The sequence below is a fragment of the Phoenix dactylifera genome, chromosome 10 (assembly GCF_009389715.1).
Source record: "Phoenix dactylifera cultivar Barhee BC4 chromosome 10, palm_55x_up_171113_PBpolish2nd_filt_p, whole genome shotgun sequence".
NCBI lineage: Eukaryota > Viridiplantae > Streptophyta > Magnoliopsida > Arecales > Arecaceae > Phoenix > Phoenix dactylifera.
Window position 1 is genome coordinate 1,968,283 of NC_052401.1, and position 27,632 is coordinate 1,995,914.

General features: G+C 36.0%; 3 protein-coding genes across 3 annotated transcripts; 1 reads left to right on the plus strand and 2 right to left on the minus strand.

The window, feature by feature from the left end:
- Positions 1–800: 800 nt before the first annotated feature.
- LOC103703116 (protein phosphatase 1 regulatory subunit 7) lies at positions 801–4,832 on the minus strand. The gene is made up of 10 exons (XM_008785834.3): positions 4,609–4,832; positions 4,406–4,477; positions 4,063–4,155; positions 3,407–3,488; positions 3,263–3,319; positions 2,416–2,480; positions 2,204–2,299; positions 1,966–2,052; positions 1,801–1,881; positions 801–1,705 (listed from the first exon to the last, which is right to left on the minus strand). The coding sequence occupies exons 1-10, from the start codon at positions 4,705–4,707 to the stop codon at positions 1,037–1,039; spliced, it is 1,401 nt and encodes a 466-aa protein (XP_008784056.2). The 5' UTR covers positions 4,708–4,832; the 3' UTR covers positions 801–1,036.
- A 1,868-nt stretch (positions 4,833–6,700) lies between these two features.
- On the plus strand, positions 6,701–22,882 carry LOC103703114 (nicalin-like). The gene is made up of 14 exons (XM_008785832.4): positions 6,701–7,185; positions 9,814–9,971; positions 12,318–12,421; positions 15,095–15,161; positions 16,288–16,380; positions 16,466–16,630; positions 16,754–16,894; positions 17,023–17,100; positions 18,052–18,164; positions 18,248–18,308; positions 20,728–20,895; positions 21,759–21,860; positions 22,497–22,586; positions 22,678–22,882. Exons 1-14 carry the CDS (start codon positions 6,894–6,896, stop codon positions 22,738–22,740), a joined length of 1,695 nt encoding a protein of 564 aa, XP_008784054.2. The 5' UTR covers positions 6,701–6,893; the 3' UTR covers positions 22,741–22,882.
- On the minus strand, positions 22,812–27,335 carry LOC103703115 (small RNA-binding protein 11, chloroplastic-like). The gene is made up of 4 exons (XM_008785833.4): positions 27,103–27,335; positions 23,374–23,442; positions 23,175–23,281; positions 22,812–23,072 (listed from the first exon to the last, which is right to left on the minus strand). Exons 1-4 carry the CDS (start codon positions 27,245–27,247, stop codon positions 22,965–22,967), a joined length of 429 nt encoding a protein of 142 aa, XP_008784055.2. The 5' UTR covers positions 27,248–27,335; the 3' UTR covers positions 22,812–22,964.
- Between the last annotated feature and the right edge of the window lie 297 nt (positions 27,336–27,632).

Genomic DNA, 27,632 nt, shown 5'->3' on the forward strand with positions numbered 1-27,632 from the left:
TGCATCACTGTTGAAAGTGCTCAAATATCTTAGTGAAAAGCTACGTATTTTTCTTTATACTAATTTAGTACAAAGAAAAGCTAATATATGAAAGAGATCATGGATAAGGTATTTTGGTGGATGTACCAAATCATGTGAAGCAGTATAAACTTTACTATGTGGGCCTTCTCATGGTAGCATGTTCTAGGCAATCACAATATTCCATTCAAACTAAAGAGAGTCTTCGGAACAATCTCGAGTTTTTTTTCATGAGGAAATTATGAAAATGTAAATAGTCAATTATATGTTAATTTCATCAATTACTCATGATTTTTCATGACTTCTGAAATAACATTTGATACCTTGCCCTGGCATGCAACAGGGCAACTGGAAATATCTTTTAAAATATCACTCAAAAAAATAAATTCGCCTAGATGAGGATTGCTATTGTGGTCTTCTCCAACTAAATCTCAAACAGAGATTTCTCTTCCACGAGGGACAGGCCGACTGTGCAAAAGATAAGCCTGAATATTCTAATGATGTCTTCTCAATAGCCATGACGCTATGAAATTTATTAAGTCATTCTTCTTAAAGAAAACAACTTCAGTAACCAACTTCAGTGTTCTCTACATTTGTTAAAACAAACAAATGGTAAGTAACCACCCCCCCCCACCCCAACCCAAAAGGAAAAAAAATCTCACCTGCAAAGAAAAGAAGAAAGAGCTTAAGAAACAAAGAGAAAATTATTCCATGCATCTGATTTTTCAAGTTTGTCAAGCAATGAACATAAGCTAACTTAATCATTGTAAATAAATTTGATGTATCGCAATATTGATGGATCAGATAATTATAGATACAAAAGGTGATACTTAGACAATATTTATTTATTTTTCTTTAATGTGACTGACTATAGTCTATAGATGGCTAAAAAAATAATGGCAGATTGATATTCATACACCACATGAAACAATTTTGAGAAAATATCTAAGTTCAAGTATCATACTTAAAAGAGATTAATGACAGTGTTCGCAAATGCTTGTAAGAGTTTGATTACGGACTAATCATCCCATGCTGATGGCCCACCCATTCCGATTTCTGAGACTGGGGCCAGGAACCGAAATGCTGAATAGCCCATACCTATGCCTTTAACCTTTTTCTTCTTCTTAGCATGGTCCACCACCAATCCTCCAAGCAACTTTGTATCCGAAACTACTTCATTGTCCTTCTTGTTGTCCAACTGTTGACTAGTCTTATCTGATAGAACAAGGTCTAATAATGGTGTTTCTGCATCATCAATTCCCTCAAATTTGCTCTGTTCTTTGTTCACAGGCTTCCTCCTCTTTGATTCCTTTGCCTTTTTTAGATCAGTAGCATCACCAGGAGAATTGCAATCCTCTGATTGAAATGCATTAATTTTCTTGGTTTTTACACTTGATTTTGCTTTTTTCTCCTTTATTTCCCTTTTAGTTTTAACAATAGTGGAAACTTGAAAGACACGATCTTCCTCACTAGAGCTTTTCAATATGTTCTCTGCACAGGCTTTAACATCTAATTTGGGTCTTTTCCTCTTTACTTCATCCTTTGCTTCAATTTCAGGGGCATTATGGAGAGGAAGATCATCCTTACTGCAAGACAAGCCATCCTCTCCAGAGATTTTCTCACTCCCGCTACCCTTTTCTATGGGTTTAGCATTGAATATCCTCAAATTTGGTAACAACTTTTTGACCTGACATAGAGTTTAGGAAAAGTAAGAATCGTTATCTTCTTGATAGGTAAGTCACAAACATGACAAGAAGATAAAAAGATCAGATAAAAAATTACCTTCCTAACTAACTTATCTTTCTCAGCAATAGGATTTCCTTGTAAGTTGAGGTTTTTTAAGTTGTGTAATGCAGAAAGAACCTATCATTTAGTTGAACTATTAGCACCTTTCAAATTGAAGTAACTATCATGAAATACAAAGTTGACAATCACCAAATCACTGACCTTTAAGTCTGACCAATTCTCAATCAGATTGTTCCCCAGATCAAAATTTTGGAGTTTGATGTTCTGTGCCAGTTCACTTGGGAGAGTCTGGGAAATTAAACAAGACACAATTACAGGGAGCAGAGACTAGCTAGGACTTGCTGAAAACAACGATTGTAACAACAATAACATGTGTGTTATGGAATAGATACGTGAAAGGAAACTAAAGAAGAAAATTAGATATCAATTTAAAATATACCGTGATCTTGTTGTGAGCAAATCTGATTTCCTTCAGATCCACACATGACATCAGAGAAGATCCAATATTTTCGATTTGACAATGGGAGAGGGACAGCTGAAATAACGAACAACACAAAAAAGCTTAAGCAATTTCTGATATAAATGAGTAAGGCAGCATAGTTGCCAAAACAAAAGAAACAAGTAAAACAATATCAATATTTAAATTCTTACTTTTCTGATAGACTTCAGTTTCATCATCGAGTCACCGATATCATGAATTGGATTTCGTGAAAGAACTGAAGACAAAAGACTCAGGAAGGTTTAAAGTTAATATCACCATTTTTTTGAGAAATATTTCTTCTCAATGCTCATTATACTGAGTTGTGCATTAAGTGCATGCAATAGAATAGCCAAAAGATAAAGAGATGCTATAAGAAGCATAATGAGAATAAGATTCATAATGCAATTACATCCAAGTCAAACTAAGAATAATCAAAAGACCATAATCAGACATGAGACAGATTTTATGCCAGTTTCCACATGTTTCTAAATATATGCTGTTGCTGTTTTTTTTTCAATTTATTTAAATCTATAGAAACAATGTATGAGCTTTTGCTCCTATTCTCTATGGAAGTGACGAATTGGCTCATAAAGTTTCTCTTCAAATTAATGGTAAATGGAACAACGAACTTTCATCACCATGGTGATGACACTAATCCTCGATAGGAAAAAAATGATAGGAAGCCCAGAGAAGATAGACAATATTTACTACTCTAGAGTTAAAGAAACAAAAGTAGATTGCATACAGCATACTAACAAAACTAAATATTACTTAGGCATTTGACACATAGTAATCTTTCCTTTTCCTTTCTTCGACAGGAAAATTTTCCAACCCCAATTTGTCAATGGAACATATGTCAGACACAAGAAAGATCATCTAAGTCCCCAAAAGATTACCAGAACACCAGACAGAATAACTTATTTATGTGCAAAATGTGAAAATCTTTATGAGAAATATCGGGCAAAACATAAATAATATTGCTTCTATAGAAAACTATTGTTTGTCTGTTATCCATACCGAGCGTATTCAAGTGCTGTAGCTGATCAAGCTTGCAGATGGAAGATATGTTGTTATCTGCAGCATAGAAGACCGAAGAAATATATTACACAGAGCTAAATATTGGATTGATCCAGGTATCCACTTTCCTTTCAAAACAAATACCATTCAGAATTAAAGCTCGTAAGCTTGTGACAGTTCTAATTTCGTTCATTGTTCGGAGCTTATTTTTTCCAGCATTTAACACCTGCATCACAAGGATAAAAGAACGAATAAATTTAATGCCAACTAAAATCTCAATAAGTATCCATGATATATGGTTACTTTGTTTGTATAACAAAACTAGCATTGCCATCATCAAACATAAAGTGAGAGCGCAGTGATGGCAGAAAGTGATAGCAGTGATAAAGCTCCTCAACCATTTCGTGTTTGACTTCTTTTGTTTCAGAACTATGTGATCCTATGTGGGTCTGTTTCAAATTTGAACAAGCTTGATGTGCATCTCAAAGAGAATCAGCACTACAACTGACTAAGCTGATACCCTTCAAAGCTGCACCGTCAGATTACCAGTAGGACAACTGAATATACCCACCTTAACACATACAAGAAAATATAAATGTGGTTAATCCAAATAACCCCTAACTATACAACATTTGTATCCAATGCGAACTACCCCCTTCAAACTAACCACAAGGCAAAAACTATTGCAAACCAGAGCTTATGCCTCATGATATAAACCCAAGAGAAATATTACAAACAAGAATATCATAATTGAAGAGAATGAATTTTTACTGCATAACAAAGTGGTTGTTGAAACTAACTGTCAGCTTAGTGAGACCTTCAACCCCTTTTAAGCTTTCAAGCTTGTTTTCCACGACAGAGAGCCATTTTAAATTGATGCACGAAGACAGATCCTGCATGGAGCATCAAGAGTTTAAAACCCTCCATATTTCAAACAAAAAAAAAAGAAAATAACAGATTGGCATCTAAAATAAATTCCAATTAAAAAGTAAAACAAACACATGCTAACTACCATCCTAGCAGTAAACCGTGAATTAAAATTACACTTTATTAACACTGGATGATGAGGAAACTAAAGTAAATTGTCCCACTAATTTGGATCGAAAGCAAGATAACTACTAACAGAAACTCCAACAAAACTACCTCGAGAGTTGAGAGACAATTGCAGCTGAGGTCGAGCCTCTCCAAGTTCTGGAATTTACTCAAACACGAGACCTACAGAGGCAAAGAAACTATCAAAAGATCCAAAATTTCGAGTTTCTTAACATCACTTCAAGAGGGTCTTCCAGTGACAAAGTTAATTAAAAAAAACAAAAAAAAAAATTGCGGGGGCTTCGATGACTCACATCGGAGAGTGCTCGATGGGAGAGCTGAAGCGAAGTGGTCTCGACGACTTCGCGGTTCTTGTTCTCGCGGGAGATTTGCTCCAAGGTGAGGCGAGCCATGGCGGCATCCGAGAGATCAGAGAAGGGGGCCACCGCAGTGGAGTAGAGTAGGATAAGATAACGGAACCCTAACGTTAACGGTTCTGCCGGGGAGGAGGCGAGGAGCTCCTTTTAAAACCATCGATGACTTAGAGCCTTTGACCCCTCCACAAATATGTCCCAGCCCCGCTCCCTTCGTGACCTTTGAAATGTCAAGCTTTTAGTAATATTAAATTGTACAGGGGATTCTTGTGAAAATGCCATTGTAAAGTTTGAACATATTTCGGCAAAGTCGTTGCCGACATTAGGTTGACTTAACACTCACAATTTTCATATAACGCCCATACAATATCGAGAATTATATGGTACTTTCAAACCATGAGAATGATGCTCCATGGATGACCTGAAGAAAAAAAATATTTTCTGAATTATTATTAGCATTTATACGCGAAGCCCCACATGGGATTTATCTACCTAATTAACATGAGTTGTTCGACAATTGCAGAGAAATCTAATTAAAATTTTATACATGTAATATGTAACTATTCCATCCATCCCTTCAATGATAGCCAATTTTCTTGTGGTATGCAGTGTTAATGAAAGGATTACTAAAAAAAGTTACACATTATTCATGTAACTTTTTTTGTTTGAGATTTTTGTGCAATATTAATTTTTTTATTTTATATTATCATATAATGTATGCTGTTGTTGTACCAGAAAAAATCACAAACTATTTTTTTGAGCTTCAGTTTACTTCTTGGTATCCTAGAAATGCTTATTTTTCTTATTTTGCTACCCTTGTGCATGCACAAATTCAGCTACATCAGCCATTGAAGCATGATCATGGCAATTAAATTGTCTTGACTAAAACAAGAAAAGAAAAAAAATAGATATGCTGGATATTTCAAAAAGAAAAAAAATAGAAGAGGTAGTCTACCTTTATTGATATTGACTCTGTGATTGCCTTAGCTAATGGACACCATACTATATCCTCTCATACCATGCCTCTCTTGGTGGCTTTGATACTGCTCTCCTTTTTTTGTGAAATCTAATTTAAATCCTTCTCGGCTTATTAGCTCAAAATAAGTTATTATTATTTGAATTTGTTTATTGGTTTACATGATTAACATATAGGTTGTTCTACTATATTATTTTATTAATATTAATATTTTGCCCCTTTCTCTCATCCTCTTAGAAAAATAAGATCTTTTAGATAACTAGCTTTATCTAGAGTCCACTAAGTTTATTTTATAGTTAAGTTATCTACAAGAATAAAGATGGGGGTGAAGTAGTTAGATCTACTTTTTTTTTTTTTTTTTGAAATGACAAAGAATTTAATTGATAAACTTATATTGGAGAGAGTTTTTGTTCTTCCATGATGTTTTTTAAGTGCACCAAATCATGACAATTTATAAGAGACTACAGAAAGGACCATTATAGCGCAAAGCAAATAGTGAGAGCAATGGCCCAATCTAATCTTAATTATCTAGTTAGAGAGGAGTATCTTCTATTTTTTCATAAACACCCTTATCTCAACCACTCACAGAATAATAAGAATTGGACTACACACTAGAATTCAGTTCCTTAGCATTTTTTAGAATAGATTATGTTTAAAGATTTGATTCTTCAATTTGGATGGTCTACAAAGAATTTTAACATTGTTGACTCCTTATATAATCCAACTCAAACAATAAAATTTTTACATTTTGTAGCCATGGTGTCATGATCAGAAAATGCCAAAATTTTATAATAGCAACATTTAACAAGGGTTAATATGTAGAAATACTGGTGCTAAGTTTGAATTATACGGGCAAACAATTTGCTAAAAAATTAATTTAAATTAAGTAATAGATTTTCTTATATAACTCCTCATGAAGCACATATATTACACACAATAAGTATTACGCAATACTTTCATTGGATAGGGGTTATTAGAAAAAGATCAAAATCGGCAGTAGTTCAAACTATTTTAAACCCCCGTGCGACATAACAACTTCAAATAGGTGATCAGTCCTTGTATAAAACCGAATCCTACGCCGTCCATTCCGAATCCCTCGTTTTACATTACCGGGGAGCAGCGCAAAGCCGCTCCGAAAACTAGAGATACCCTGGGGAACGGCGACTTCCCTGAACTCCGATCAACTTCTTGGTTCTTGGAAACCCTCGTTTTCTCTCGATCTCTCTCCGAAGCTCTCGTACGTACATCAATGGCGTGGAGGAGGAGAGGCCGAATTGGCGGCGGGGTGGAGGTGCTGGACTCGATCTACTCTGTGGTCGCCCTCGTTCTCGTCCTCGTCGCCTGCGTCGAGCTCGGCGACGCCGCCACGGCCGTCGATGTCTACCGCCTGATCCAGTACGATCTCGCCGGAGTGCCCTACGGATCTCGCCTCGCTGGCCTCAATCACCACGCCTGCGCTCCCCCCTTCGCTCCTGGCGCCGACCTCTCCCGCACCGTCGTCATGATGCCCGTCCGGGAGCTCAACCTCACCTTCCTCCGAGGTAAGTCGCCTCCCTCTTCCCCTCTCGTAGTTATACAGGGCAGAAACAGGACACTGGTGCTCTGTGCGGAGCTTGAAAATTTTTCTCGTTTTCTCGTTTTGTTGCGTTCCGTTCAAGTAATAACTCCTGGTTGAGTGTCGCTGTTAAATTAGATACCTCGGATAACATATCAAATTGGAATATTTCTTTTATTAGTTACTTTGCGTTTACTTAAAGATTGAAGTAATACTTGGTTGATGTGGCTATTAGGGAACAAAGAAAAGGTAAAAAAAAGAAAGAAAGAAAAGAGAATCTGATTAGTATCGTAGATAGCTTTCTGCATTTTTTTTTTGAATATTTTGAACTTTTTCTGTCTTCTTCTTCTTCTTTATTCTCTCTTCTATATTCTCTGTTATTCCTAGAAAGTAATTTGCTTGGTTCCTCATAATTGTTGGTTCCTGGATGGTGTGGTAGGCTTTCAAGTTATGATTTTGATTGCTTCAAATTGGACTTAAACCCAAACTAATCATGACTGAGAAGCTCTCGATGAAGATGAGATTGGTTCTCTAAAATTTGTGAGGACTCGTGTGGTTGTGTGTTTAGTCCCACATCAACTATGCACTTGGAAGAGCTTGAAACCTATACGAAGAAATTCCATTAATACCTTCTAGCTAGTCTTTGTTAGTGAGGTCAAGGTTTTAAATCCTGTGGGACAAAGGTGTCTCGATTTATCATAGGATGCTCTGTTGTCCCATCCCGAGAGCAGTCTCAGTCATGCATTCTGGTAGATATACTATGTTTCTCTACCTTTTTTTCTTTTCTTTTTCTTTTTTTTCTTTTCTTTCTTTTTTTCTACCTTACTTTCTTTCCTTTTTCTTTTTCTTTCTTTTCTTACCCCTTCATTTCTTTCTTTTTTCTCTTTCTTTTTCTTTCTCTTTCCTTTCTTTCTTCTTTCCTTCCCTCCTTTCTTTTTCTTCTCCCTTTCTTTCTTTCTTTCATTTTTCTTCTTCTTCTTTCCCTTCATTTTTTTCCTTTTCATCAGCTTTCCTTTCGTTCTTTTTTTCCCTCTTTCTTTCCCTCTAGGTTTTGGAGTCCCGACCCTATCCCAGTCTTATTTTTTCATAGAAATGGGATGAGATGATTGGGACACCCGCTGTCCCATTGGGATGTAAAATTTTGGGAGAGATCCTAGGTTGCTATAAATGTTATCAGAGTGAATCTGGTTCATGATTCAGATGGACTAGAAGATATTGCAGCACGGGCCTACTTAGTTGACCACAAGCTGATCTTAATGTTTGTGATTTGATTTGCGGTATTTGTGATTGGATTTGAATGGATTGGACCCTTAGCCTGATGAAGATACTAAGGCTTAACTAGGTGGAGTATGTAAGGACCCATGTAGGTATACATTTAATCCCATATTGGCTATGCACCAGGTGGATTTTAGGTATCTATACAGAACCAAGAAACTCAAATAACACCTTTTGGTAAGTCCTTTTGGATGAAGTTCTGGGTTGTGACAAAATTCTTGCTATATTTTGTGAAGTACTCACTGATTCTTTCATTTAGTTAACTTTTTATATACTATGAATGTTGGCTAATTACTAACTAATGAAAAAGAAAATAAAACACAATTCAACAATTCAAATATTATTTATGAGAGTTGATTAATCTTCAAAATCAATTAGCCCTATAGATAAACACTTTTGAGTTCTCTTTCGGGGTTCACAAAAGTAGGCATTCAACTGACATTATTAGGATATCATTCTGATCGTATTATGCATATGCTAGTACAGAATTCTCAAAAAAAGTTGAAAGTGGTATTTTGCACATTATGTAGGCATCTCTAGGTTTTCCTCCCAATTGTACAAGAGTTACACCTGGAATTGTGTAAGTGATGCATTATCACCTTTTGTTATTTGTAGAAGAATATCAAGAAATCTAGGCATGCATGAACACGGTTTGGGCCTAACATCTATTTGACAGTAAATTTTTCTTTGTTAGATGCTGCGAGTCTCTTTCTGAATAAATTTCTTCTGTGACAATCCAACCTGCTGATCTTAAAATACTGGCATGCCACTCATAAAGTCTTGTGAAGTCTCCAGAGGTTCACTGCTTTTTTTTTTTTTTTTACCTCCCATTTTTCAGTTAAGTTTCATAGTGAGCCATAACAAAATTTATCTTGTATCCATCCACGTATTTGTAGTGTTGGCCTTTGTTTTCAAGCAGTACTTAGCTGAAATTCCTGGGGCAGCTGTTGTTTTCATATTTTATTCCCTTTGTTTTCATCTACTTATCCTGGCTGATTTGGTAGGTGTTTTCTCTTTAAGAGTTTAATTTTTGCGAGACTTCCTGCCCTGTTTCACCAAAAAAAGGGCCTGCAACAAACTTTCATTGTGATGTCATAATTTTGCTACTTGTGTGTGGATGCTTTCTTTTCTTGTTTAATATACAAAAAGTTTAAGCATTTAGGAGGTTGTATTCACCATCCTCTGAATTTTACAAGTAATATATTCTTCCCCTATATCAGCAACAGTTTTTGTGGTGCTAATTTGTTTTCGACCAGAATAGGTGGGATAAGTTTTGCCTTCTATGTTGTTTTTGTGCATGTTTATATTGCTAAATTTTGCTACAATTATATATTTTCAGAGTACATCATTAATAACCAGCCATTGGGAGGCTTGTTACTTTTGCTTCCTCAAAAGGTTAGCAACAGGATTGTTGGGGAGATCAAGAGCAAAGATGATGGGCTTATGAGAAACATATTGGTTGAGTTAGAACAATTGCTCATACATGCCAACATACCTGTAAGTGACATAACACTTTATTCAAATCCAATCATGATCACATGGTCACCAATCAACTATTTCATTACTAGCTAGACTTGTACTATTTACATTTGGGATCCTTGGACTTGATGTTTCTCTGCAGATCTAAGTTTTTAGTTTATAATTGTTGCTTAATTTCTATCATTGTCTTCCTTTTGAGATCTCTTATTGCAAATTTTCTAAAAAATGTTTCAATTGTGCTGAGTGCATACTGCTTTGATGTCAGTGTTTTGGCCACTTGCCTCTTTTGTATTTGCTAATTAGTTGTTGCGCTGTGATTATAGATATTTTATCATCTTCATCAAAATCACAATATTCTATGTTATTATCTGCTCCTTTGGAGGGAAGCGGAAACATTAAAATTTCATTTTTTTTAAGTGCGATGTCCCATTTTTTTTCAGATTAGAACTAAGTTTTCAGTGTCTAATAAGAGTTCAGTATGCCTTAATAAATAGATATTTGCATTGAGGACAACATAAGTATCAATTGCTAATCCGGGTTCCTGGACCTACTCTTCCAATCACTTGTGTATTGTAGAAGTTTGAAGGCATGATGTATACTTCCTACTCGGTGCTCATTTAGATTTAAGATTTGATTGGAAAACCAGTAGTTTTCCGGTCACATTAACAAGTATTTGGTAGAGCTCTTGGGAGGGAGTAATGCAATTATTTATTTTATATTGATATTCATACCTTTGCAAGACTTTTTGAAGTATGAGGTAAACATAACAATTTGAAGTCATGCTCTTCAGTTAAATTTTCTGAATTATGGTATTGGATATCTTGGTCCATTCTGGAGACTTTTTGAGATTTTCCTGTGAGGAATATACTAGGTGTTGGGGATGAAAAGTTAGGGGTGAGATCTTTCTAAGACCCTTCATGGCATTCCTCTGTTTTATCTCAATTTGATCTCCAGAGGATTGTCTGGAAGACTGGAACTCTAAATTTCCTCAGACAGTTTCCTACATAGTTGCTTCCTTGGAATTCTAATTTTCCTACCTAGTTGCTCGGTGTAAATTGTAAATTATGCAGATGGTGTAATCTTTAAGAAATGGAAATAGAAGTTGATGGCACTTTAGAAAATTATTGGATATAAAATTCAACATATCACTTGTTGAGACCTTATTTTAGGATTTCAGTGGGTTGCCAATTGCCATGCATCTTACTACCCTTGGGCCAATTATGGCTGTATTTCGATTCTGCCTGGATTTTGGAATGATGTTCAGCTTAAATGTTAGTTCAAAGAAGTTGCTCCCTTGTCCTCTCTGTTCAATCAAATTTCTTTTTGGAGAAGTATGCTGCAGTTTTTTGTTTTTTTATTTTCTTAATTCTAAGGTTAAAGGATATAAAGTATCATGACCGAACTCAGTTGAACCTTTAATCTTGGATCTGAAGAAACTAACAGTTAATTTGAGAGTTGGATAGTTCCTTGAAGTGTTGAACTTTTTTATTTTTTTTTGGATACCTTCTTAGTCTTGGTGGCATACACTGTTTTATGACATGCTCTGCTCTCACTCTTTTACACACACACATACTTCCTGTAGATTGGGGAAACAAGTATTTTTTCCTATATATATATATTCTCACTAGAAGCAACAAAGTGGCCCTCTTGCGTGTCTTCCTTGCCACTTCTTGTTTATATCCCAGCATTTTGAATTGATTCATAGTCACGAAACTTGGTACTTGCACTTATTATTTTGCAACTACCGCTTAAGATTTTGCTCTGATGTTGACATGCTATGCAAGGTTCATCGAACCAGTATCGAGACCGGCCAGAACCGTTTTCCATTAGAGAGCCGACTGCTCGATTTAGGCTGAACCGGCCGGTACGGCTCGGTTCAGCAGTCCTTGATGCTATGTTACCTATGTTCATGAATGTTTTCCTTTTAACTTAATTTTGTCAATGAAGGGATCCACAATTTAGTTGCAAAAGGGTTCGTGAATTCCATAATTATTTATATTTACGAGCATTAGGGACTTCTGAAAGAGAAGAAACTAGAGTTTAAGTGCTAGTTCTCACCATGACCTAGGGTTTAAGGTCCTTTTTGTATGCTAGCTTAAGATTGCATTTTTGTTGTTCGAACTTTTAAATCTGTACAGTTCTTTACTTGTAAGAGTTCTTTAGATTTAAATTTGCTGAGGTCCTAATTGAGTTTCAGCTGTCCTAATTTATGGGTTCCACATGATCTGAAGGAGAATGGATCATCAGTTATCACTATTTATTTTAAGAACTTAGACAGCCAATACTCTCTATCCTCTGCTACTTATTTACATGTTCTTATGTGTTAGTGCTTTCTTAACTAATTATGTTTATTAATACTTGCAGTATCCAGTTTATTTTGCATTTGAGGATGATAAGATTAATGCTATATTTGCTGATGTCCGGAGAAGTGATGCTACTGGCCAACCTCCTATGGCACCCACTGGCGGGTTAGTTGATCTGCTAACAGTCATTTAAAATAATTAGAACATCTGTTCAACTATAGGAAATTGCCTGATACACCTCCACTTGATACTTTGGTTAGCCAAGACACACATGTTCTTCGATTCCAAAATTTAAACTGATTTAGAGTTTGTAATGGGAGGTTTTTAGTCAATCTGGTTGCTGATATTTAGCCTTTAAAATGATAACTGCTTCATAGAGGACATGACTTGTTGCCATGTATCCATCTGAACATGGAATCTGCCCTACATGATTTATAGAAAAAATGACTTCTAGCTCTTGTATTCTGCAATTATGTGTACTACTGCATGTTAAATGAAGCCTCTTAATTTGCAACCAGTTCATTTAGCTAAGACCTTTACCTAAGTGTGATGAACTGATGCTTGCTTTAAAATCTAATTATGGTGCTATCCTCAACAAAATTTTGATGTAAAAGCTGTATTCATAAGCACATAGTCATCTTGCTTGCCAGGCAAAACATCACGTTTTGGTGATATTTCTTTTCAAGCTCTCTATCCCACAATCTCTTCACTGCCAGACAGAAAAAGTCCTATTGTAACCTAAATTATTTCTATTTACTATTCAATATGAATACCTCTAGCTCCTTCTTAGTTGCCTTCAAAAGATACAACTCAGCAAATAGTTTACTGCATAATAATTGCCACATTTGGAAAAAAAAATTGTGCCTAGTAATCAGAATATCCTACATGGATTGTTTAACTTCCATTTTGTTTAGGATCTCTATTCGTTACTGACTTTGCAAAGTCATATGAAATTTGACAATGATGGAATCGTTACTTGTCTATTAATTAAAGTTTAGTAGTTTAATGATACTCTTAACTTCATGCATCTCTAAGTCTGTAAAATTTTAGTTATCAATATTCTTCTCTATTATGCTCATTATAAGAGAGAAACTACTAGGAAGAAGGAGAAGAAGGAGAAGAAGAAGAAGACAGAGAAGCACTTGATATTGTGCTTTCTCTTATATGCAAGAAGAGACACCAAAATTAACTTCATTTTTCTCCTCATCTTCCTCGATCCTTTCTAAAGAATATTCTCTTTTCTTTCCATCTTCCTCACTCCCCTTTTTTTTATTGTGTACATTTTGAGTGGTTTGAATCATCATCTGCATGAAGTGTCAAATAATATTTGATCTTTTTTTCTTTTGAGCTTCCCTCCCCCTCTCTATCGTACATCTCCTTCATTGTTCTTGAACCACTCACTTTCAAAGTTTTTGAATGCAAGTTTTTTTTTTCTTTTTTGCCCCCCTCATTTCCATTTCTTCTTGCTCTGAAATCTTTGTTTTTGATGATTCTTTTGAATTGCCTAAATATAAGCTGGAGTGATTGATGGATTCTTCTCTATCATCATCTTCTTTTCAGTATTTTATGGAGCGAGGGATTGTTCATTTTCTTTCAATTTTTCTCATGATGGTTCCCATTTTATTTGATTTCGAAACATCAGTTGCAAACCCCAAAATATACATATCTATTAAATCACGGGTCAGTATTCTTGATGTCTCAAAAGGTTTACTGGTCAAGGCCACCTAGGAACCTTCAAACACTTAGTAAAACTAGGATTATAAATTCTGATTGAAATTATTCCGTAACCATAGCCATCTAGCCTCTTCCAACTATTCCGAACTATTCAGAGTTGGCTCAGCATTAATGACAACCAGGTCACATTTTAGTGGGTTGCTTATGGCCAACGACCTAAAGAACCCCTTGCCTACTACTCACCACGATCAAGTCAGGTTGTGGTGTGTCAAATAGAACAGAGAATGTCCTAATATTCATGCATATGAAATTAGGATAACATTTTCATGACTGACTGTTAACCTGACATCAACCCTTCTCCTTTCTCATCTGGGCTTGGGACTGGTCATGATAGTGCCTGCAATTGGAATTATTATTCAAAGAGGAATTTAAGGTTTACATTTATAGATGACTAAGTGATGATGTGTATTATAGATCGCAGGGACAAATGGAAAAGCCTTTGCTTTGTGCTGAAGCATTAGAAACCATTAGATATCTATCTTTTATAAATTGTGATGGAAGTTGTAAAAAGTTGATAGAGGTTTTCTGTACAAATGTTTCTGATCTTGCCAAGAAACAATAGTGCAGAAAATTTCATATGATTGCCACTAGATTATCTTATGCAATCGGTTTGAAAATTTGATTTGGTACCTTTTGGTATCAAAAGGGTAACAGCTCTTGCACAGTTGCTCTTACCATTTGTGTCTGACTAGCAAAAATTAGAGGAACAAAGAATGAGGTCTCAAATATGAATGGAAGCTTTGGTTTAGTTCTTGCAGGAATGTATTGCAAAGAAGTGTTTCAAAAGCATCCATGACTAGAGAAAAGTATGACTTTTGTAAGGAGAAATACAACACAGGAACTGGATTCATCTTAAATTGACTGAATTGATCTTATGCTGTAATGTTAATTTCCCTTGTCCTAAGATTAGTTTGAATACGGTTAACACTTTCCAGGACTCTAATTCTTATGGAATGCAGATTCATCATTTTTCTTTTATAAGATATATTAGTCTTATGTTGTCCTAATGTACTACTGATGAAAAAAGATAAATAAGTTATTCCATGCTTGCAATGAAATATATTAGCCCCCACTAATTCCTTCTTATATTATGTGATTTTGCAGCTACAAGTTGGTTGTCTCATCACCAGAGCCTAAAAGAGTATCATCTCCAACAATAACGAACATTCAGGTCTAGTCTCTTCTCTGTTCTTAAAATATGAAGCAGTACACAGAAAATTGAGTGCAAGCTTATTCACTGGACATAACTTATTACATTTCTGAAAGTATTGCACTTCCTTTTCAGCATAATCAAATAGGACAAGCATGTTAGCTACACTGTATATACAAATGTGTTAACTAAGCTAGAGGGATCACACTCCCTTGTCAGCACAATCCAATAGGATGTGTTAGCTACACTATACAGACAAATGTGTTCACTACACTGGAGGGATCATGCTCGTCAGCACAATCCAGTAGGACAAGTGTGTTAGCTACAAGTTGATTGTGTCATCATCGAACCCTGAAAACTTCATCTCTATCAATAACAGACATTCAGGTCCAATCTCTTACAGACTAAACTAGATGCAAGCTTGTTACTTCTGCAAAACTTATTATATTTCTAGACGGATCCCACTCCCTTGTCAGCACAATCCAATAGGACAAGTGTGTTAGGTGTACCATGTCATGAATCTCCTCATGGTTTAGCTTTATAGGAATGCCATCAATTGCATATCCTTAGGAGGCAGCTTTTATTCCAAATCTGGCAAATCATACACAAATATTATTTTTTTGGAGAAAAATTGAGAAAACTAGGTGCCGGACCATTTCTTGGTTCCAAGTGCCGGACCATCACTTTTTGCTGTCACTATGCCTGCAATTTGTTTGGTGGACCTCCACTTCGTAATATTTCCTTCCATAGAATGTCAAGGTTTAGTGCTAGTTTGTAAGAATTTTCATTTTCCTCGTTTTGGTCTTTATGTGTCACATTCTTAGTGGATGATAAGGGAACAGATTTAAAAAGCCACGTGTTTGTAACCATGGACACTGTAGGCCAAAATTTCTTGCTTCATGAGGATGTCTATGTATTTGCTGCATTATATTATTTAATGTTTCTTGACATTGCTATCATGAATTGAAAATTTTGGGTTTTAGGTGTGATGGAGGTGTTCTTTTGTCTCTATTTTCCCCCTTCCATTCAGTCTTCTCCCAGACCAGTGCTTCGAGTGTTTTCTTTATGTCAACTTTGAGGGAGTCCATTCATGACATTCAGACATCATTTCCTACCTACTGTATAATTAACTTGGTTTACGTGACAGGGATGGTTGCCAGGACTGAAAGGAGATGGAGATACCAATCAACTGCCAACAATTGCTGTAGTTGCATCATATGATACTTTTGGTGCTGCTCCAGTATGGGTTATAAATTATTCAATCAGTAATTCTTACATTTTTTACTATAATATTTTAGGTTTTAAATTCTATTTATTATTTCAAGGCACTTTCTGTGGGAAGCGATAGTAATGGGAGTGGAGTTGTGGCTCTTTTGGAGATAGCAAGACTGTTCTCACTTCTTTATTCGAATCCAAGGACCCGCGGGAGATATAACCTTCTTTTTGGGTTAACGTCTGGTGGACCTTATAACTATAATGGAACTCTTAAGGTAGCTTTTGCCTGCCCTTTCATCAGCAACCTTAAAAGTTACTATATTTATTTGTTTCATCTAATTTGTTGACCCTTGCTAGCGCTTATTCATGGTCACATATTATGATTGTGTTTATATCAGTGGCTAAGGAGTTTTGATCAACGTTTACGGGAGAGCATTGACTATGCCATATGCTTAAATAGTATTGGTTCCTGGAAAAATGAGTTGTGGATTCATGTGTCCAAGCCTCCAGAAAATGCCTACATAAAACAGGTTCATGAAGTAAGTCAAGTGCCAGAATGATAAAAGTAATTTGATATGTGCTTTAGTGAAAATTATAGAAGCAACACCTCTTTCACATTTAAGAATGGACACTTCTTTCTTTTAACTATGAATTGTTTTGATGGCAGAGTTTGTCAGATGTTGCAAACGAGCTGGGAGTTACAATTGGAATAAAGCACAAGAAGATAAATATCTCAAACCCACGAGTGAGTGAATTTTACTCCTATGCACTCTAAATCACTTCAACTGTCTATGTATATTCATCTAAAGAGATTGTCCAAGATATCATTTCTGTATTAACACTGCATGGAGTATTATACATAAGTTGATGTATTCTTGTAGCATTGTCAAAAACCATAAGCTTTTTGTCTTCAATTGGTTTTGTATATGTGGTGTGGTTGTATTATTGGGAGGATGAAACTTATAGCAGTGTATCCTAGTAGGACAACTTTCCTTTAGCCGTCCTTTGTCATCTTTTGTCTAATATCTTCTCTTGTTGGGGAAATGAATTAACTGCCTAAGCAAATTGTTCTTATTGCTTAAAAATCATAAAATTGGAAAAAAATTGTTCTTATTGCTCAAAATTACGGATTAGTAGCTTATCAAGAGAGCACTTAAGCTTAGAAAGAAAAAGATGCAATCATTTGTGTCACAGCAACACACCCTCCACCTGCGCTGATAAAAGCAAGTTAACTGGTCTACCTGATTTGGTGGTCAAAACCATTGCTTTTTAGCTGCCTAGCTACAATCACCACTTTCTGACATTCATATACCATATTTGCATCTGCTGTTAGAATAATCTTTTTAGAGTGAATCAATGTGTAAATCTTGTGTACTCTTTTAGGGACCCAAAACTGCACATTTTAAAATTGATTTGTTAAAACATTTCAGCTAAACACCTTGGTCTATGAGTGTGTTACTCACTATGTCCTGCTAAATTCTCCTCTTGTCAGAGTTCTTCTGAAAATATCTGGTGTTTATTGCTTGTTGCAGCCCTTATATGCATATTACATGTTAAAATTGCTGAACATTTGTTCTATATGAACTTTTTTTTCTCTACAAAGAAACTTACTTGATTTTGCTGTAATTGCAACACTTGCACGATAGAAGCAGGCCTTGTTTAAATCTTTAATGGATAAATGTATGGCCTACTTTAGGTTGCCTGGGAGCATGAGCAATTTTCAAGGTTAAGAATAACTGCTGTTACTCTTTCTGAGCTTTCTGCTGCGCCTGAATTACTTGAAAGTACAGGAGGACTTAATGACACAAGGTAAGACTACAAAACATTTTCCTTTATTTCATCTACAGTCTCTCTTAAATGATTCCCTGTTAAGCTTTTGAGTTTTGCCTTAGAGATTCATTGGATGAAGCTGCAGTCTACAGAACCATCAGATTAGTTTCAGAAAGTCTTGCGGTATGATCAGTTACTTTTTCTTAGTCATAGCACGAGCTTTTGAGTTGGTAATGTTGCTCGAGTGATCTCTTTTTTTTCCATGTCCCACTATTATAACCTGGAGAAGTCACATTTACACACTAATGTTCATTGCTCAGATAAGCATAATTGACAAGAACTTCATTATACAATTTTGCGACATTGAATTGATCATGGCAGGAGCAGTGGAAGTTAAGCTTTTAGTTCAATGGCATATCCATGTCTGTTTGGTGTGTTTAGTAATTCAGATTATTGAAGTAGTTAAATGAAAGTGATGGATTATCTGTTCCTGTTGGCTATCATCTGCATTAGCTTCTCAGTATAGTTGATATATGAGGGTATCTTTTTGAATTTATTATTATTGAACAAGGTGCAGAGTACTAAGCAATACGATACAACTAGATAGAAGGATGCAGTTTTTGCCCCAAGGGGCTGAAAGGCTAAAAATTTGAATAGAAACAACGTGTGATTTCCATTTCTACAATTCTTATCTCAAGACTGAACTGACCAAATCGCTCTTCCACTTTGTTACATAGCTCTATATAGCACAACTATATGCTAGATCATAAAGCAACATCTGTAATTTAATTAATCACAAAAAGATTTCCAATGTGCATGATAACTCATTGTGCTAATAATGATATATTTACAACCTTTTCCAATGGAAAATGTGGCTAACATGGTTAGTCTTGAATGTAAGACCATTTCTCGGTGTAGATATGCTATTTTCCTTTTAGTCGAGAAAAAGCATGGCAGATCGTGACACTAACATCAGTACCACTCAATGAATGCCTGAGGATTTTACATTTAGTGAAAACTTGAATTTAACTTGATACAGTCCGGAGTTAGTTGCAAAACATGCTTGAAGTTGGTTTTATAATAAGAAGACATGATAAACATTTTTCCAATCATTGTTTGTATTATCACCGAAGTACTAAGCTTTCTTAGAGGAGAGAGGATAAGTGAAAGAGAGCTATCTCTTGACTTCTCAGTGATTCTCTCAAATTGATAAGCACTTGTCTTGAGAAAGATGCTGATTTCTTTGTTTCCAAATCTCTGAACATATAACTCAAGAATGTGACTTCAGAACTCCTTTCCGCTGTCAGATATTGGGGTAGTTGTAATGCAATAGTTTTTGGGAAGTAATATGCTCCTGTCATGGAAGGCTTACAGTTTGATATTATATCGTCTGTTTCTAGGATTACTAGGGTGGAATCATATGAGTGAAGCTCAAACTAGAGCTTGAAAACATAATTAAAGTTATATCATAAATTTTTCTCCCGAACACCAAACAACGGTGTTATTAGGAATTTGTGAACCTACTACAAAAGTCTAGATCTACAAGGATGCATGAAACAGCTTCCAAGACAATGACAATAATTTTAGTGTACAAATAGCAAAAACTTGAATTAAAGGTTTCTTGATTGCAGATTCATAAATTTGCATATTAGTAAATATTGCAAATAAATCTAGTTTGTTATGAACTTTGAAGTTTTAGTTAATGATGCTTGAATTCAGAAGGCATTAGTTAGTAAGGTGCTGCTAACAATTGAACTTTTGTCCACTTGCATAATCATTGCCCCTTGTGGACCTTTCTACATATATTCTACTCTTTGTAGGTCAATATTCTCTTTCAGGTGTTCCCTTGATAGAGTTTTGGTTTTGTAAAGTGCCCTAGAAGCCATAAACATTTTTTGTTCTCATTTTGTTTGTCATATATAAATCATTCAAGAATATTCCTCCTGTTATGTTACTTCTAAATTATTTCTGATGTGTGCAAAGAAGCATAAATGACAGGTTTCAAGCTGCTGCTCATATCAATGAATTATTTCTGGAAACATGTTCTGCCCTTTACTTTTCTAAACCAGTAATCTGCTACTTTATATCATCTCTTTAATTATATGGAATATGCAATTTAGGTTTATGCTATACAACTTTATCTAAAAAATAATAATGCTAACCAGAATAGTGGCCGAAGTTCCATAGGGTGAGAACTCTTTAATCAGTGAATTATGCTGATCAAACCGACCACAGGCTATCAGCAGATATGACACAAAATACTATCTAATTGGATTATGAGGGTGATGGAGAACAATATTGATTTTATTCTTGTCCTGTCAGTGCATTTACTAGGTTAAGAAAAGGTAAGAGCACCATATGTATTTACATGTGTGTGTCTATGTTTGTATCAACCTATGTGCTAGTGATGTTTATTTAGGTTTTAAATGCAAGATGATGAGTGCACTTCACACGTTAAGGTTGACTTTTTTTGCATCCACAAGGATGCGCCAACTCAAAATGCTTAAAATGGATATAAGTACATGGAAATAGGTTGTCTGCAGTTCTGAAAGCTAACTTCTATTATGGTTTTTAGTTTTTAACTTTTAACTCCTTCATGCAGAGGCATATTTATGGACACCAAGGCAAGAACATTCAGATTTTCGCGGATAATAGTAGTTTGGCTTTAAACCCTTCTTATATAAGCGCATGGTTGGATCTTTTGTCACGGACACCTCGAGTGGCACCCTTTCTCTCCAAGACTGACCCAATTATCTCTGCATTGAAAAAGGTTTCACAGATGATATAATTTTTAATTTCCATCTTATTGTCATTTAATATTTATTATTAATCCATGCAGCTTGAATTAGCACATCTGTTGAAGATCTTGCTCTACTTATTTTATCTATTACTTTATTATTATCTATGCTTAGTAGGAAAAGTGAATGTCAAACTTATTATTCCTAAAGTTCTGTGGAGCTTGTAAAATAACCCTGTAGGTGCAACTTTACATGCTCATTTCTGTCAATGCCTCTAATTGGCATTAATTCACAGTCTGTACTCCTTTTTTTCCTTTTTCTGAGAGCATTTCATGGTAATGGCTTGCAGACAATCAGATTAACACTCTGGAAAGTTTGTACATTTCCACATCTCCAGATGACAGAAATATTCTTTGTTTTGTGGAACTATGTACATCTCATAACTTCACTTAGAATAAATGGCCGAATTGGTTGAAGTTTGTTTATTGCAACTTAATTTCCTCCAAATATTATGATCGGACAGGAACATTCTTGCTTATGAAAGCTAAAAACAACTTCCTGTACCAGCAGTTGATGCTTATAAACATCAATCCTGACACTCATCCTTCTTTGCACATCATGATTTACTTAATTACCTTAATCACATAAGTGTTGCAATATGGATCTCTCTCTCTGTGCGTGCGCGCGCGCGTGTGAGAGAGAGAGCATGTATGCATGTTAAGTATATGATACAAGAACCAGGTAAAATATTAGTTGTAACCACATTTTTCATACATTCAAAATGCTTATATGTTATTCTTTTGTCATGAAAAATTATCATTTCTTTTCATCTTTATTTTCAAAATGTTCCACTCTTCTGTCACGTAATCTGAAAGGTGACTTTATTGTGTGGCAGGAATTATCTGATCACACAGTTGAGGTGCATGTACAGCACGAGACCATCGATGGGATGTTCAGTTTTTATGATTCTACAAGGGCAACGCTTAACATATATCAGGTGCTTCTAGTATATCTATGCTGTACTCTGTTTTCCTGTCCATGTGGACGGGAGGCATGCTCTATAACACATGTATCACTGTTAACTGCACCTTGAACCAAGTCTCTGCTTTTTGGAATGTGGCTTCACCAATTGCGGGTGGGCCTCATACCAAGCAGGAAATGTTGCCTCGTTCACAGTGTGTGATTTTTGCCCACATCCAGGTCTACGTTTATCACAGCTCATGTGGGCAATCTCACGAAAAAAAGAAAGTTAGAATCTTGCATGTTGTTCAACACTCGATGACTCAAAAAGTTAAGACAAAGCAACACTCATACCATTTCAGTTCACACTTCATCTAATTATACAAAGCAGAACAGCCTCTTAGTTTCGAAAAGAAATAAACAGTGCTTATGTGAGAAATATACCAAGGAGTCCTCTCTATAACACACTGGTCATTAATGAGCAATTATAAGTTGTTTGCTTTGTAGCTTCGTTATCTATAGCTCACATTCAGCTTATAATTTTGTTAGAACAAACTTAGAGAACTAATGGCTGGGACAAAGAACCATCCAGCAAAAGTGTTTCTATCATCCATTAATTTATTTTTACTCATTGGAGAACCTCATCATTAAAATTTGAATTATAAAATTGCAGGTTGCAAGTGTTGCTTTTGATCTACTTTTACTGCTTGTGGTGGGAGCATATCTAATTCTTCTCTTCGGTTTCCTTGTTGTCACCACACGGGTATGTATGCTTGCTTGTCTAACAATGCACGGACACCGTGATGCCTCGTTTTGAGAAAATCCTTTGCAAGTGATTGATGGTTTTTTTGCAGGGCCTTGATGATCTGATCAATCTGTTCCGGAGGCCTCCATCTAGGAAGGTCAAGGCAGCATGAGCTTTTTAGTCTTCCTATTTTTTTCCACAAGGACAGCAGCCAACATTAAGTGGATTGTAAATTATCCTCAATTGAGGCAAATTAGTTAATTTATTTATTCCGGAATCTTTTAAATCTAATGAAAAGAAATTTTGGTTGCAAACATCATTGAGAACTCTTGACTCAGTCTTCAGCAGACAAGATCTTTCAGTTTTACAGTGAGCAAGTAGCAGGAATGAATAATATTATTTATTTCCAGATGGTTCAGGTGGTCCTCTTGCAACAGGAAGAGGGTCATTGAAACGTAGCTTGGCTTTTGCATTGTCAACAAAGATAACCCGCCCGTTTAAAACCTGTTCAAATTATTTACAAATCAATCCATGTTCACAACCATCATAAATAAAATGTTTGTTAAGCCCTATAATTCAAGTGATGACATGTTAATGTGTGCACACCTTGCCATTCATTTCTGTGCGGGCCGTTTTAGCTTCATCTTCTGAGGCAAATGTTACAAATCCAAATCCTTTTGATCTCTCAGAGGCTCTGTCCATGATTATTTTGGCTGCACAGAGTCATGTCAGTAATGAGCCATGGCATGTTTGCCCATGAAGAAAGAACCAATGCAGAATCAGATTCCGGAAGAAACAAGAGCACCTTCAATCACTTGGCCATATTGTGAAAATGCTTCGGATAAGGCTTCCTCTGTTGTGTAGAATGAAATACCTGTAAATTACGAAATGCAAGCGGTGCAACATAAGATGCGATGCTTTTTATGCCTCAAACAGCAATTACTGCTAATTCAACATCCAGGGCAGTATACATTAGTACCTTTTGACAAGAATCAGCAATGATCTGAATTCTACATAGCACAAATAAATAAATCAAATACAGGTTGCTTGATATGCTCACACATGTATTTGTTATGCATAACATAGCAGCAATATCATCAATAGCAAGGTTTTAAGATGTCCCACAATTCATCATTCCTTGAGATATGGGCTTTGTCCTAGCTAAAAATCTCCAGGAAACAAGAACATCCAGAATTGAAATATTTCTGCCACTCTATTGTAGCAGAGAGCAGAAGTCAAAATTGGCTAAAGAGTCTTCAACTTTGCAGTAGAACTAGCAAAGACAGCCTTGTTTAGGAAGATGAAGTAGGAAATTATGATGAAAAGAAATTTTCTAATAGCTTTGCTAGACATTATTCAGGGAACTTTGTTTCTTGTAACAAAGCAGAATGCCGTGAATAATCTATCCTTGCTAAGTGACTAGTGCCCTTAGACATTCTGGTTCACATAACAGAACGATTTACTTTCAAGCCCTATTCATTATCCAATCCACACATTAAACTTCCTCCCTATAAATAATGCGAGATTCTCGTGCAGATTACCTTTTGCAGCATAGCTTGAATATCTTCCACTATATGTCATCTGATTCTGATTTCCACTGGTCCAGTTTTGCTATCTAATCCATTATATCTTATAATCCCTTCCAACCTGTAAAATTTGATGGTGCACTTCCACCACATGCCATCTGAATTTATGCTCATCAAGGCAGATACTTGCCCAGAATCCTGTTGATTCATCCGAGGGCCCAAAAAATGAAGACGGTAAGAGTACAGGCATCAAGTACCACTGCTCCTGCCTGGTTGTTCTTTACCTTATGTAAGTGCACCATCAAATTTGACGAAAGGAGGGCAGCAGATGAAGCAGGACACCCAGGCTACCAGTCATAGAATAACACAAAAGGAGAGCTATTCTAATGACCTGATCATAAAGCCACCAATTTCACCCAGCTAAAATGCTCCTTCACATTATATAGCCTCTACATCTTCATCCAAGAAGGCACATTCTTCTTAACACCTTGCTGTTTCTCGCCCCAATAATGCATTTCAAGCTCCACAACAAATCGACCCTCCGAACATAAAGCAGCCAGAAGTGCAAATGAAAACCCTCACCATCAAGTACCTCAATAACTTCTAGTCCATCCTTATATCTCTACCAGCTTCATCCGCACTTCTAAGAGCATCTGCAGCCTCAAAAGAATGAAACTTCCTCTGCCTCACCACATTTATGTGATTTATTCCCCGGTTATTGAACCAAACTCCACATGGCAATCTGCCCTCGGAGGTCTTCAGAGTAAAAGACTTCCCTCTTGAACTAGACAAGAACCAACTCATCCACCTATAATTCTTCAAAATGCTTGCCACCAAACTTAAAAAATGTTACATAAGCATCTCTCTCCTGATTACCTTTTCCATTTTCCAACTTAAAGAATGCCTGAGGATCTCCTAGATGCCAACGAGAACAGACAACATCAGCAGGTCTATTCCACGACTTCTCATAAACAATTAGCTCCAAGGTACTAGCATCACGTAGACCATCACAGAGAAAGAATTAATGAGGGGCCATAGTTCAACAGAAAGTTTCCACCACATAGAAATTCCTCTTGTTGGATACTAAGAAAATGTCTTGCAGAGAATCAATCAATACTACATGGCTGTATACTAGTTGGTATTTTACAATGTGCATGAATAAGACAAAATCGAAAACAAAAACTATAGTTGGACTACTTATATGGAAGGGAGCTGTGAAGCTGACTAATTTATCAGCGATTTTTTTAAAAAGCAAAGATTCATGGTTTTGAACTGACCTTCATTTTCTTAACCAAAAGACTAAGATCTCAACTAAAGTTGGGGGAGGGGGGGGGGGGGGGGGGGGGGGTGTTGATGGGGAGGAGGGAAGGAATACAAATAATGGAACAAAGTTGCAAGGAACAATCTGAAAAAACAAAATCATGCATGACAGAGCAACCTTGATAGAAGGAGCACTAAAAATGAAAGGAAGAGCTCTAAAGCAAACCTGAAACAGATGAAATGACACTTGTTGATTACAGTGCTTCATGCAATAGTAAAATTGATTTAGGCTCTTTTGAACTAGAACAATTAGGAGCAGGATGAAATCCATTTAGAAGGCATGCATCAACTTTAGATGAAAATACATGGATCACAAATTACAATTTAAATACTTCCTCAAGGAGGAGAATGCAATCGAAATGTGACCAATTCTCTAAGATTTTACGTGGTTCCCAAGGAAAAGGACCCAGTAAACTTGTTATTTCCTAGAAAATCCTGTTTCCATCTTTGTGGGAAAAACTTAGAACATGGAAAAAAACACACTATGCTTGTTAGATAACTTGACTTTTCATTTGCAAGAACTAGTTTTAATGAAACAAAATGTTCAACTTTGCCAGCACGTTGAAGGTCCTTTTTGATCCTTGTATCACAAAACTTTGGGCACACCAAACGTATGGAAAAATAAATTACCAAAAGGCTTTTTTTTCCTTTTCATTTTCACATATTTCCTTGCAATTAAATGGACCATATATATATCATGCTAGGTGGATCTGATGATTATTTAAATCTACAAGAAATCATAGCTTCTGTCAGTTTCATGTTTGTTAGTTGGCAAGTTCCTGATAGGATTAAAAATGTTAATAACATATATCAACATTCTAAAATTCAGAGCAGGGATAACTAAAGTCAGTGGCAAACCCATTCCAAAACTATGTTTCTTTCCCTACCCTTGCAATAGTTCATTGTGTCAATTTAAATAATAAGCAACATAAAACTCTTCATCGCTTCCACAAAATCACATTCCAACTCCAACTTCCATGGACCCAAATATGGGCATCGTAAGAGACACTATCCACCATCACTGCATACAAAAGGTTCCTCTACATTCCTTAAGTCTCAAAACATGCATTAACAATTGCCTTTTCAGGATATCTTCACACAATACCTGAAAACATCAATATAATTAGGCCAGCATCTTTTCCTTCAACCATGTCCCTACTCTGCTTATATTTGGAGCATCATAGTCCTAATTTCCAATAAAACCATATCTGAGCTTAATAGTCCTCTTTGGATGCTCAATCACCCTATCCATGAAATATCTGTTTGTGCGGGTGAGAGTTGCTAAGTAGAGAAGTAGAAAATTCCCCAGCTTTCCTGGAATTCATCTAAAAATAATTGATCTATCCCTCCAAATTCTTCATCCTTATGCCTGATCTCTTCACACAATCCTACTTGCGTAGGAGATATTACGCAAAACTACTGAAAAAACCCAAGTAATAACTTTTATAAAATTACAATATTCCCCTTTTTTGGTCCCTTTAATCGGAAAACCAACCTCAAGAAACCACTAATGATATCTCAAAAATCAAAATAACTCAAAATTAGTTCAAAACTTTTTGAATGATATTATATGCATAAAACGATCTGTTCTCATCTAATTTAGAAAAATGAAACCATAAAGAACCCAATCAATCGATTAAAAAAAATACAAGCTTTTCTAATTTTTCTTTAATTTGTAGATAGCTTACCTCCGACGAAGAGCTTGGAGGCAATTCCTCTGAAGGAGACGAGCTGGGAAGGAAGAAGTAGAGGAGCTCTACCGTTACTGTTAGGCTTCCCGAAAAGAACGCGTCCATTGCTCAAGGGACGCCATGCGCCTCTCAAAGCCGCCATGGCCAAGCTCGCTCCGGCTCGCCCTCCTCCGCCGTTCCCTTGCTCCAAGCCTTCCAAGGAAATCTAGGAATTTGAACCGCCCTTCTGTTCCACGATCGGACGGTCGATATTCTTCGCGCACTTATTTTCCAAATGGGCCGGACCGGACCGGACAGAAGCATCGAGATCGGACCGGTTCCGTCTAAAATAATGGCAGTTATAACGGATTTAGAGAAGATCACACATTAATATAAATGGTAATAGTTTATTTTATACATATATATTGATTTAGTTGAGGGGTATAGTTATGGGTGGAAGTGGATTAGATAATATCCATCTAAATCAATTTTTTTATTCGAATGGGCTAATATTTGTATCAGTATCCATGTCCCTAAAAAAAAAGTGA

Bases quoted from the DNA above. Each gene is read 5' to 3' on its own strand.
- LOC103703116 (XM_008785834.3), bottom strand. From the start codon at position 4,707: ATGGCTCGCCTCACCTTGGAGCAAATCTCCCGCGAGAACAAGAACCGC. The intron at 2,300-2,415 runs GTAAGAATTTAA...TCGTTATTTCAG, and splicing joins AACTGAAGTCTATCAGAAAA to CTGTCCCTCTCCCATTGTCA. The intron at 1,706-1,800 runs GTAATTTTTTAT...ACTCTATGTCAG, and splicing joins AAGATAAGTTAGTTAGGAAG to GTCAAAAAGTTGTTACCAAA.
- LOC103703114 (XM_008785832.4), top strand. From the start codon at position 6,894: ATGGCGTGGAGGAGGAGAGGCCGAATTGGCGGCGGGGTGGAGGTGCTG. The intron at 7,186-9,813 runs GTAAGTCGCCTC...ATATATTTTCAG, and splicing joins CAACCTCACCTTCCTCCGAG to AGTACATCATTAATAACCAG. The intron at 16,895-17,022 runs GTAAGTCAAGTG...TTTTGATGGCAG, and splicing joins ACATAAAACAGGTTCATGAA to AGTTTGTCAGATGTTGCAAA.
- LOC103703115 (XM_008785833.4), bottom strand. From the start codon at position 27,247: ATGGCGGCTTTGAGAGGCGCATGGCGTCCCTTGAGCAATGGACGCGTT. The intron at 23,443-27,102 runs GTAAGCTATCTA...CGTAATTTACAG, and splicing joins CTCCAAGCTCTTCGTCGGAG to GTATTTCATTCTACACAACA. The intron at 23,282-23,373 runs GTGCTCTTGTTT...GACTCTGTGCAG, and splicing joins ATATGGCCAAGTGATTGAAG to CCAAAATAATCATGGACAGA.